The 11,424-nt window shown below is 37.9% G+C and overlaps 1 protein-coding gene across 2 annotated transcripts; it reads left to right on the forward strand.

Moving 5' to 3' along the window:
- Positions 1-1,699: 1,699 nt before the first annotated feature.
- SIKE1 (suppressor of IKBKE 1) lies at positions 1,700-8,924 on the forward strand. Of its 2 annotated transcripts, none has more exons than XM_043877883.1 (5): positions 1,700-1,968; positions 2,191-2,296; positions 3,260-3,402; positions 4,752-4,865; positions 6,446-8,924. In XM_043877883.1, the coding sequence occupies exons 1-5, from the start codon at positions 1,798-1,800 to the stop codon at positions 6,545-6,547; spliced, it is 636 nt and encodes a 211-aa protein (XP_043733818.1). In that variant the 5' UTR covers positions 1,700-1,797; the 3' UTR covers positions 6,548-8,924. The 2 variants fall into 2 exon arrangements, with proteins under 2 accessions (XP_043733818.1, XP_043733819.1); XM_043877884.1 differs by having other exon boundaries at positions 1,703-1,956.
- The last annotated feature ends 2,500 nt before the right edge of the window (positions 8,925-11,424 follow it).

Genomic DNA, 11,424 nt, shown 5'->3' on the forward strand with positions numbered 1-11,424 from the left:
ATTTCCAGACACTAAACAGTGCTTGAAACTGAAGACTTTTCAAAAAATATTTACAGTAATAAAGTAATCAATGAAAAAGAACAAAGCTTGACACACAAGCTTGACAAGGTAAACATAAATCGATATAATAGCACAAGTCATTGCTGTTCTGGTTAAATTTATTTTCAATGAATAATTGAGCTAAAATAGAAAAAAATAGGTAAGCAGACAATGACTCTACCTCACACCCATTAAAATGGCTATTGAAGAAAAGAGAAAATAACATGTGTATGCAAAGATGTGAAGAAATTGAAACCCTTATGTACTGTTGGTAAAAATGTAAAATGATGCAGCCACTGTGGAAAACAGTTTGGTCATTCCTCAAAAATTTAAAAATAGAATTACCACATGTCCCAGTGATTCCACTTCTGGATATACACTCAAAAGAATTTAAAGGAGGGATGCAAACAGATATTTATACATGTGTTCATAACAGCATTATTTACAACAGCAAAAAGATGAAGGCTACCCAAGGGTCCATCAGTAGTTGTCATTGTTGAGTCATGTCCAACTCTTTGTGACCCCACAGGTTGTAGCCCACCAGGCTCCTCTGTCCATGGGCTTCTCCAGGCAAGAACAGTGGAGTGGGTTGCCAGTTCCTCCTCCATGGGGTCTTCCTGACCCAGGGATAGAACATGAAGTCTCCTGCACTGGCAGGCAGATTCTTTACCACTGAGCATACATATGCACACACATATATACGAATATTAGTCAGTCTTAACAAGAAAGGAATTTCTGCTTGCATGGATGAACCTTGAGGACATTATGCCAAGTGAAATAAGCCATTCACTAAAATGACAATTATGACTTTATGATTCCACTTGTATGAGGTATCTAATGTAGCTAAATTCATAGAGACAGAAAGTAGAGGAGTGGTTGCCAAGGGCTGGGAGGAAGGCAGAATAAGGAGTTAAAGTCTAATGCTGTTCTATTTACTCGCTAAGTAGCTTTCCACTCTTTGCAGCCCCATGGACTGCAACACACCAGGCTTTCCAGTTCTTCACCATCTCCCAGAGTTTGCTCAAATTCATGTTCATTGAATCAGTGAAGCTATCCAACCATCTTATCCTGTCACCCCTTTCTCCTCCCGCCCTCAACCTTTCTGAGCATCAGAGTCTTTTTCAGTGAATCAGTTCTTAGCATCAGGTGGCCAAATTACTTGAGCTTGAGCTTCATCATCAGTCCTTCCAACTAATAGTCAGGGCTGATTTCCTTTAGGATTGACTGATTTGATCTCCTTGCACTCCAAGAGACTCTCAAGAGTCTTCAGTTCTGCAAAATTAAAAGAATTCTGCAGATGAATGGTAGTGATGACTGCACAACAACTTGAATGTACTTAATACTCTTGGTTAAGATGATAAATTTAAAGCGTATTTACCACATTAAAAGAAAAAAATATTAAACGGTGATAAGAACAATCCACATCAATCAAAACCAGTAGGAACAGGAGAAACTCAAGACTAGCCCAGCCTTAACACAACTTGACCACCAGGCAGTGGAAACAGGAAACCAAAGGCGTGGCAAGGGCAGGCCTCCGGGGCTCTGCACAGGGCGAGGATGTGGGGAAGCCACAGGTTAAAGACGGTCACCAGCCACCCACTGGTCAGGCTGCCACTGCGCAAGCGCATATCGCGGCTCCCGCCGAGGCTCCTTTTAAACGTACCCGGAAGTGACGTCTGTAAAGCTGAGACTCGCTCAGGGACGCACTGAGTCCTTGGCACAGGTGAGCGTTGTTCTGACTGCGGTCCAGGGGCTGCTATGAGCTGCACCATCGAGAAGATTCTGACAGACGCTAAGACTCTATTGGAGAGGCTGAGGGAGCACGATGCGGCCGCCGAGTCACTAGTGGATCAGTCGGCGGCTCTGCACCGGCGGGTAGCCGCTATGCGGGAGGCGGGAACAGCGCTTCCGGACCAGGTCAGGCAGAGGGTACGGGCCCGTGCCCTCGGGTTCTGGGCACTTAACGGGTGGAGGATGAGGTAAAGTGGAAACTCGGCTTGGAGTTTTTTCCTGGTCCCAGAGGGTGGCGGTGAGACCTTTCTGCGGGATCGGGGCTGCCAGTGCTGCCCTGGAGTTCTGCCTCCTACCTCTTCAGTTGCATTTGCGGCTGTTATGTTTACGGCGCGATTAGTTTGTCTCTTGTTTGTCCAGTATCAAGAGGATGCATCCGATATAAAGGACATGTCCAAATACAAACCTCACATTCTGCTGTCCCAAGAGAATACACAGATTAGAGACTTGCAGCAGGAAAACAGAGGTTAGTCAGGCCTTTTTGTGTGTAATGATTTTCTCATATCCAGTAATATTTCAAAAGTTCTTGCAAAAATGAAAAGTCACAAAAATGCACATGCTGTGGTGGTGGTTTAGTCACCAAGTCGTGTCCGACTCTTGGGACCCCATAGACTGTAGCCTGCCAGGCTTCTCTATCCATGGGATTCTCCAGATAAGAATACTGGAGTGGGTTGCCATAGCCTCTGCTGACCCAATAGCAGTAAAGTTTGTTACATTACTCTTTTTAAGGTCATCTGACTGATTTTGTATTTAAACGCAGCTTACCCAAGAGGTACTTGGTAGAGTTGAATTATTATTGCATGGCTTGTTAGGCATCTGGAGACGGAGGTTTGCATAACGGAAGAGTTAATATCCTCAAGGGCTTAAGATTTAATGTTTAAATATTAATTGAGATAAACATTAAAGCTAAGATTGAAGGGATTTTTATGTTCTTATGCAAGGTGGAAGAGCTAAATTTAATCCTCAGGTGTATATTCTTGGGCTTGGTGAATATATTGTAATGATAGTAGTATGAATAGTTATTTATATATTTACAGAGGGCTTTCACATATATCATGCAATACATATATGTATTGTCATATGTTCATTTTGAAGTAGACAAGCCAGGTTTTTATTATTACAAGGCAGATAAGAAATAGGCTCAGAGAGGTTACATGATTTAAGAGTAGTAATCTAGTAATTCACAGAATTGTACTTAAACTCATGTCTTCTGATGCCACATCCCATGTTGTTTCTACCAGATTTTGTTGCTTCTGCCTGGAAAGATATTTTTCACATAGACCATGACTGTTGAGTTTTGTGGACTTAAACACCAATTTACATCTTTGGGTTCATAATATTTCATGGCATGTCATAAAATCCAGCTGTTTGAGTTTGGCTTTAGGAGGTATCTCAGACATCACTGCCAAGTTATTTTGTTTTTTGATAGAGCTATGGGTTTCCTTGGAGGAACACCAGGATGCTTTGGAACTCATCATGAGCAAATACCGGAAACAGATGTTACAATTAATGGTTGCTAAAAAAGCAGCGGATGCTGAGCCAGTGCTGAAAGCTCACCAGTCTCACTCTGCAGTAAGAAACTTTGATGGATAAATTCTAAATGAATTGAAATCTTGACATTGTTTTAGCTCATGTGCTTGCTTTTGAAGTAAGCTTGTTTTCCTTTCATGTTTACCACATTTGCTGTAGGTTTTAGTATAGCTTTGTAAAGATATGAGTAGAAAAAAGGGGGTAAGGGGCCTTTTATCTGAGTAAGACTCAAGTTTGTCCCTCCACCAAGATCTCTCTTCAAAATGTTAATGAATACTTAGTTTTTCCACTGAACAATGTCAATTAGTGTTAAAGTGAAAATGAAAGTCGCTCAGTCATGTCTGACTCTTTGGGACCCCATGGACTATACAGTCCATGGAATTCTCCAGGCCAGAATACTGGAGTGGGTAATCTTTCCCTTTTCCAAGGGATCTTCCCAATCTAGGGATTGAACCCAGGTCTCCTGCATTGCAGGCAGATTCTTTACCAGCTGAGCCACAAGGGAAGCCTGTTAGTGTTAACGGTATTCAGTAAATACTTGAGTTGTTATTATGGTACATTTCACTAAACTGTAAGCTCCTTGCTTGTAAGGAGCATGAATTTATCTTTTATCCCTAACATAGTGCTTGGCACGTAGCAGGGGGTCGGTAAACATAGCATCATACTATGTTGTTAGGAGAGAGAAGTATGGTTTAAAAAAAAAAAAAATACGGCCTAGTATCTATACTTGCATTGCTTATGGTTTAATTTGGGAGGTGCAGTAATTGTTCTTAAGTTTGTAGAGTGCTTTAGAGTTGTCTTTGTAGGTTTTCATGTACTATATCATTTAATCCTAAATTAATAGATTGATACCTCACTATTTGCTGCAGCGGAATTTATGGAAGATAAGTTTCATCTTAGATTCTATTGAAAGCATTTTAATGAGTTTAACTAAGGTCATAGGGAACAAGGATCTTTTAAATATGTGAATGGCTTTCATCTTTGGTCCAAAGGAGAAAAACCTGATCCTTGAAGAAGACAGAATTTAGCTTATATGAAAAGCTTGCTAAGAGATATGTCCAAAGATAGAATAAGGTACCTTGGAATGTGGCAAGCTTCCTGCCAATAAAAGTATTTAAATTTAAGTTAAACAGCCATTTAGAGATAGTGTCCAACATCTAATGGATGATTAGACTAGAATCAATCTTCTGAAAATGACTTATCTGTGAATATTACAAGATAAGTTTGTAATGGCTTTACCTCTGAGGACTTAGATTGTAGTGAAATTCCTGTAGCCTCTGTACCACAGATTAAATGAATTTTTAACATCATAATACATGTGTTCTCATGAACTTCATATCTGCTAAAAAAAAAATGACTTTTTCACTTTTTTAATCTGAATATCTTCACAGGAAATTGAGAATCAGATTGACAGAATCTGTGAAATGGGAGAAGTGATGAGGAAAGCAGTTCAAATGGATGATGACCAGTTTTGTAAGATTCAGGAAAAACTAGCGCAATTAGAGGTAAGATTATTGCTATTTTAGGTTCACAATATCTTAGGGAGTTTTCAGAGTCTGAAAGGTATGCCATCATTGTATATCACTGCAGTGTATTGATGTTTCCTTTGTGGTCTGATTTAAAATTAAAACATCCTCCATACGCTTTTGAAGAAAGGAAAGGTAATCAGAAGCAAACAATGAAAATGCTTATTGGCTAGAAATTGATATATCATATTGAGAGGGTAGAGGGAGTGGAAGGGACATGTGAGCTAAAGTCCCTCATTTGCTGTAAAAAGAACTCAGATAGATACTGTTTAAACTTGATGATCAGGAAATAGCAGTACAAGACATGTTATTTAGAATTATGGAAGTAAACACCAAAAGAAATAAACAAAAATATTAAAAGTGGTTGCCTTTGGGAAACAAAGCCAAGGGACTTCAGACTATTTTACAGGTCTTTGTAGTCTTGATTTTTTTTTAATCAATTTTTATTTTATAGTCTTGATTTTTTTTAAAGCTGTTTTCATGTAATGTTTTAATTAAATTGGGAATAATTTACAAAGAAAGGCCTGGAGTGTTAGTGTGCCCATACAGTTATTAAAGAGAAACATTACAATAGGTGTTTTGAATGTTCCTTGTTACAAATTCTGCCATGGGCCCTTTGAAAATTACCAGAGAGAAAAAGACAGAATCCCTCCTTGGAGTCTAATGATAGCAATAAGAGTAGTAACTTTTTTTGGTATGAAAATGTATGTAAATGCTAGGAGATACAGGGTATGTCTTGGTGAAACCTGAAAATGCTATGGTTTACCAGAATTTCCAGCAGAGAGAATAAGGATGAAGAGTGCAAACTGCCATATCTGGAAATCAAGGGGAGTGGCAAAGACCCAATTAGGATAGGAGTTAGTTAAAATGATAGAATGACCTTATGTATGCCATCCCTAATTTACTTCAGTTATGGAAACAGCCCTAAGGAAATGTGAGACAAGTCTTTCTTAATACTTTTAAGCGGAAAAAATGTGGGCATCGGGTGGAGACCAGCAGTACCACATCCCAGTTATCTGAGTATGTGCAGGCTTTTGGACTTTTGGGAGCCAGTGTCCTCATCTCAAAGAGAACATGGATGTAGGCAATGGTCCCTACCCTACATGTTGTATGAGATAATATATGTAAGACACCCATGTGATACCTGGCTATGTGCCCAGTAATTCTTTTCCCCCTTTCCTTCCTTTCTCCAAAACTATAGGACATCTAGGAGAGAAGGTTAAGCAGAGTGGAAATATTATTAGGAATTTGAAAGACAGAAGAAACAATAGTAAAACTTGTGGGAACCATAAAGATTTTGACAAGCAGTGAATTCCTCTAGTGGAGCAGGACTCTGTTTTTTTCATGTGTAGTCTTAACACGTGACATGTGGAAATTACTCAGTAAATGTTTTTTAACTGAATAGATAAGTAGAATTTTAGGAAATTCTCAGTTCTTCTGTTTCTTTAAAACTTTAAAAAGTAAAATAATATACTTTCTGTTTCAAGCCGCAAACAGTGGGTTCTGATACAGTTTGACAGAATACCTGAAATGAACATACACTTTTTTTTATTTTCCAGCTTGAAAATAAGGAACTTCGAGAATTATTGTCCATCAGCAGTGAGTCTCTTCAGGTCAGGAAGGAAAGCTCAGTGGACACTGCTTCCCAAGCCATCAAATAATTCAACTTCTGAATAATGCCTGGAGATTGTTTATCAAGGAAGGAAGTTAATAACTCTATTCGAGTATTGTCCGTTCAGTGTCTTGCCTCAGGCTTGATTTAATGTTGATTAAATGTATCAAGTGGCAATTTAGAATTTGCAGTCAAAAGTGGCTGTCCACAAAATAGTTTTAAGGTGTGTTAGTAAAAGTACACACTGAGTTTCACTATTCCTTTCTGTAAGAGACTAACTTTCATTTTTGGGAACTTGATTTATATAAACTGTGTTTTCAGTTCATTTTTGTTCTTTCATATCTCTGAAACTTGTAGCATTTTGTTATAAGCCAGCAGTTTTATTTTATATCAGATTATAATTTGCAATTCTAAAAAATTTTAAAAACAGATTATCTTTGTAGGTCTGTTTGGCATAAACCTGGATTTTTTTCCACTTGAGAAAAATAAGACAATTCCACAGAAGTTGATTGGCCGATTCTCTAATTTGTAACATCATTCACCTTTTATGAAGTTTTAAGTCTCTCTGGTGCTAAGAGTTGGCACGTTATGGCCTGGTGTCTTTACTCTTGAGAGAACCTATTGCTAGTCCCCACAAAATATACTTGAAAGTAAGTCAACTTTTTTTCCAGTGGTAGTATAATCATAGTATTGTTCAAAGAATGTTGAAAATTTTGTCCTGTGTATGTGTATGCACATACATGTGCTTAGTTCAGATGCTGAGTAAATTTTATTTATTCTGTTAGATATTATTAGTCAATTCTTCAGTTTTGTCCTACTTGGAAATCTTCAACTTGGGTAGTTTATCCAGTGTGAAGAATATATAATAGGTTTATTCACATCATAGTTATAGGTACTACATTCTACAGTTTAATTTATATATAACTTCCATTTGTAATTAAGAACCATCACTTGTTTGGATGTCTTTCATCACTAGTACTAGTAGTTTGCTTTTTTTTTAGATCCACTTTTGACAAGGAAGCAAAGTTTTATCACTTAATGAGAGTTTATTTCATTTCTGGAAGCTGTGTTGAGAGTCAAATGCTAAGTGATCAGCTAGGCTCACTCGTCATTTGATTCCCTCATCTCAGTTTATCTTATTTCAAATTTATAAATTACTCATGTAATACTGTCAATTTAGTTTTGCCCCCAAATAATTGAAATAATGAATGCTAAATCTGTCAATATTTCCCAATTACCCTAAGCATTGTACTGCATGGGATAGGCACATCACTAGAAAGATTTTTGTTAGTGCTTTGAGTGGTGTAAACTTTCTTTTGTACTGCCATAAAGAATTAACACCAATTAAAACAACAGAATTTATCCAAGATATCCTAAAAGCATCTGATCCCAGTAATACTAACAGACTTTGCCTATAGTGGTAGGCTGTAATGAATTGGTATATGTCATTTTTTAATTTGTCAGATTTCTATTCAGAGTCTTGTAAGCAATTTGAAAAACATTTCCACCCAAAGTGTGGGTCTTCTTATCTCATTTCCTGAGTATGTAAACTTTTAGTCTGATCATTTGCCTTGAAGTGCATGCCCTAAGTGCCACCATTTCCCACAGTTCCATTCAGGAGGCAGAAAAATGCCTTTTGTTAGCTGCCATGGCCAATTTTGGGTGAAAATGGTAAAAAAATCAAAAGACCCATTAAAATATAACATAGTGTCCCTTTATCTGCTCTATGTCCCTTTAGAGATGTTTGTAGAGTTGTTTATATCTCAGATGTCAGGATAAATATAAATACTAACTTTTCCCTGGCAAATCAAAAACTTGAAGCTTGAGTCTCAACAACTCTCAAGACCCTGTATAATATAGAGCCTAGCTGGTTTTAATACTATGAAAATAGTGTGTAGTTAAAGAGGAGAAAGAATGTTCTTGACTTGGTTTGAGTATGAAAGTTTACTTTGCAGTCGATGAAGGAACTTGACTGGTTTCCAAATTTTAGTACAAACTTACCTTTTTGAATAAAAATCTCATTTTGAGAATAACAGCTAATATAACTCAAAATGAGTCAAATTATTAGAAAGTGCAAAGGTTTATATTTCACTTATATACCAGCCTGTCAATTAGGGCATTTCATAAATACTTCCTAATTATCAGATTATAGTTAGTATAACCAAAAATAGTTATTTCTGAAATGGTTTTAGAGATGTACTTATAGTTAGAAATCATAAGTTACATGATTACAAGTCAAAATGTAAAATTAAAACAGTTTGGAAGTGTCTTGAAAATTAAGTATTATTGAAATCTACCTTTATTGTGATTATTATTAGTCATTAGTTATGTCTGACTCTTTGTGACTCCATTGACTGTAGCCCGCCAAGTTCTCTGTCCATGAACTTTTATTAGTATCATGCATAATTTGATTCAAACACTGAAAGTCTATTTCAGTGTTCCTCAAAATGTGGCTCACTGACCTAAAATAGAAGTTTGGGGATGGAATCTAGGAATTTGTATTTTAATAATCATCCCAGATAACTTCTAAGGACATTAGTTTGAGAATGTCAAACTAATTGACAAAAAAATTCAGTGTTTTCAAAGAAAAATCTGGTAGAGAGGCAAATGTGATAAATAAAAGGATGTATTGAGTATAGAGGAGGAACTATCTACAACTTGAGAATCCTATAGAGACAAAATAAGGCTGAATGCTGAAGAATCTGAAGTTGAATGGTTCTGTGAAGACCTACAAGATCTTCTAGAACTAACACCCAAAAAAATGTCCTTTTCATTTTAGGAGACTGGAATGCAAAAGTAGGAAGTCAAGAAATACCTGGAGTAACAGGCAAATTTGGTCTTGGAGTACAGAATGAAGCAAAGCAAAGGCTAATGGAGTTTTGCCAAGAGAACGCACTGGTCATAGCAAATGCCCTCTTCCAATAACAAAAAACAAGACTCTATACATGGACATCACCAGATGGTCAATACCGAAATTAGATTGATTATATTTGCACCAAAGACGGAGAAGCTCTATACAGTCAGCAAAAATAAGACTGGGAGCCAAATGTGGCTCAGACCATGAACTCCTTATTGCCAAATTCAGACTTAAATTGAAGAAAATAGGGAAAACCACTAGACCATTCAGGTATGACCTAAATCAAATCCCTTACGATTATACAGTGAAAGTGAGAAATAGATTCAAGGGATTAGATCTGATAGAGTGCCTGAAGATATATGGATGGAGGTTCATGATATTGTATAGAAGGCAGGGATCAAGACCATCCCCAAGAAAAAGAAAGGCAAAATAGTTGTCTGAGGAGGCCTTACAAATAGCTGTGAAAAGAAGAGAAGCAAAAGGCAAAGGAGAGAAGGAAAGATATACCCATTTGAATGCAGAGTTCCAAAGAATAGCAAGGAGAGATAAGAAAGCCTTTCTCAGTGATCTGTGCAAAGAAATAGAGGAAAACAATAGAATGGGAAAGACTAGAGATTTCTTCAAGAAAATTAGAGATACCAAGGGAACATTTCATGCAAAATGGGCACAATAAAGGACAGAAATGGTATGGACCTAACAGAAACAGAAGAGATTAAGAAGAGGTGGCAAGAATACACAGAAGAACTGTACAACTCATGACCCAGATAATCACAATGATATGATCACTCACCTAGAGCCAGACATCCTGGAATGCAAAGTCAAGTGGGCCTTACGAAGCATCATTACGATAAAGCTAGTGGAGGTGATAGAATTCCAGTTGAGCTATTTCAAATCCTAAAAGATGATGCTGTGAAAGTGCTGCAGTCAACATGTCAGCAAATTTGGAAAACTCAACAGTGACCACAGGACTGGAAAAGGTCAGTTTTCATTCCAATCCCAAAGAAAAGCAGTGCCTAAGAAGGTTCAAACTACTGCACAATTGCACTCATCTCACACGCTAGCAAAGTAATGCTCAAAATTCTCCAAACCAGGCTTCAACAGTACAAGAACTGTGAACTTCCAGATTTTCAAGCTAGATTTAGAAAAGGCAGAGGAACCAGAGATGAAATTGCCAACATCCGCTAGATCATGGAAACAGCAAGACAGTTCCAGAAAAACATGTACTTTGGCTTTATTGACTATGCCAAAGCTTTTGACTGTGGATCACAACAAACTGTGGAAAATTCTTCAAAAGATGGAAATACCAGACCACCTTACCTGCCTCCTGAGAAATCTGTATGCAGGTCAAGAAGCAACAGTTAGAACTGGACATGGAACAACAGACTGGTTCCAAATAGGGAAAGGATTATGTCAAGGCTGTACATTGTCACTCTGCTAATTTAACTTCTATGCAGAGTACATCATGCAAAATGCCAGGCTGGAGGAAGCACCAGCTGGAATCAAGATTGCCGGGAGAAATATCAATAATCTCACATACGCAGATGACACCACCCTTATGGCAGAAAGCGAAGAAGCACTAAAGAGCCTCTTGATGAAAGTGAAAGAGGAGAGTGAAAAAGTTGGCTTAAAACTCAACATTCAGAACACTAAGATCATGGCATCTGGTCCCATCACTTCATGGCAAATAGATGGGGAAACAGTGTCAGACTATATTTTTGGGGGCTCCAAAATCACTGCAGATGGTGACTGCAGCCATGAAATTAAAAGACACTTGCTCCTTGGAAGGAAAGTTATGACCAACTTAGACAGCATACTAAAAAGCAGACATTACTTTGCCAACAAAGGTCCATCTAGTCAAAGCTGTGGCTTTCCCAGTAGTCATGTATGGATGTGAGAGATGGACTATAAAGAAAGCTGAGCACTGAAGAATTGATACTTTTGACCTGTGGTGTTGGAGAAGACTCTTGAGAGTCCCTTGGACTGCACGGAGATCCAACCAGTCCATCCTGAAGGAGATCAGTCCTGGGTGTTCATTGGAAGGACTGATGCTGAAGCTGAAACTCCAATAC

Source organism: Cervus elaphus, chromosome 20 (genome assembly GCF_910594005.1).
Source record: "Cervus elaphus chromosome 20, mCerEla1.1, whole genome shotgun sequence".
Classification (NCBI taxonomy): Eukaryota; Metazoa; Chordata; class Mammalia; order Artiodactyla; family Cervidae; genus Cervus; species Cervus elaphus.

Bases quoted from the DNA above. Each gene is read 5' to 3' on its own strand.
- SIKE1 (XM_043877883.1), top strand. From the start codon at position 1,798: ATGAGCTGCACCATCGAGAAGATTCTGACAGACGCTAAGACTCTATTG. The intron at 3,403-4,751 runs GTAAGAAACTTT...ATATCTTCACAG, and splicing joins CTCACCAGTCTCACTCTGCA to GAAATTGAGAATCAGATTGA. The intron at 4,866-6,445 runs GTAAGATTATTG...TTTATTTTCCAG, and splicing joins AAAAACTAGCGCAATTAGAG to CTTGAAAATAAGGAACTTCG.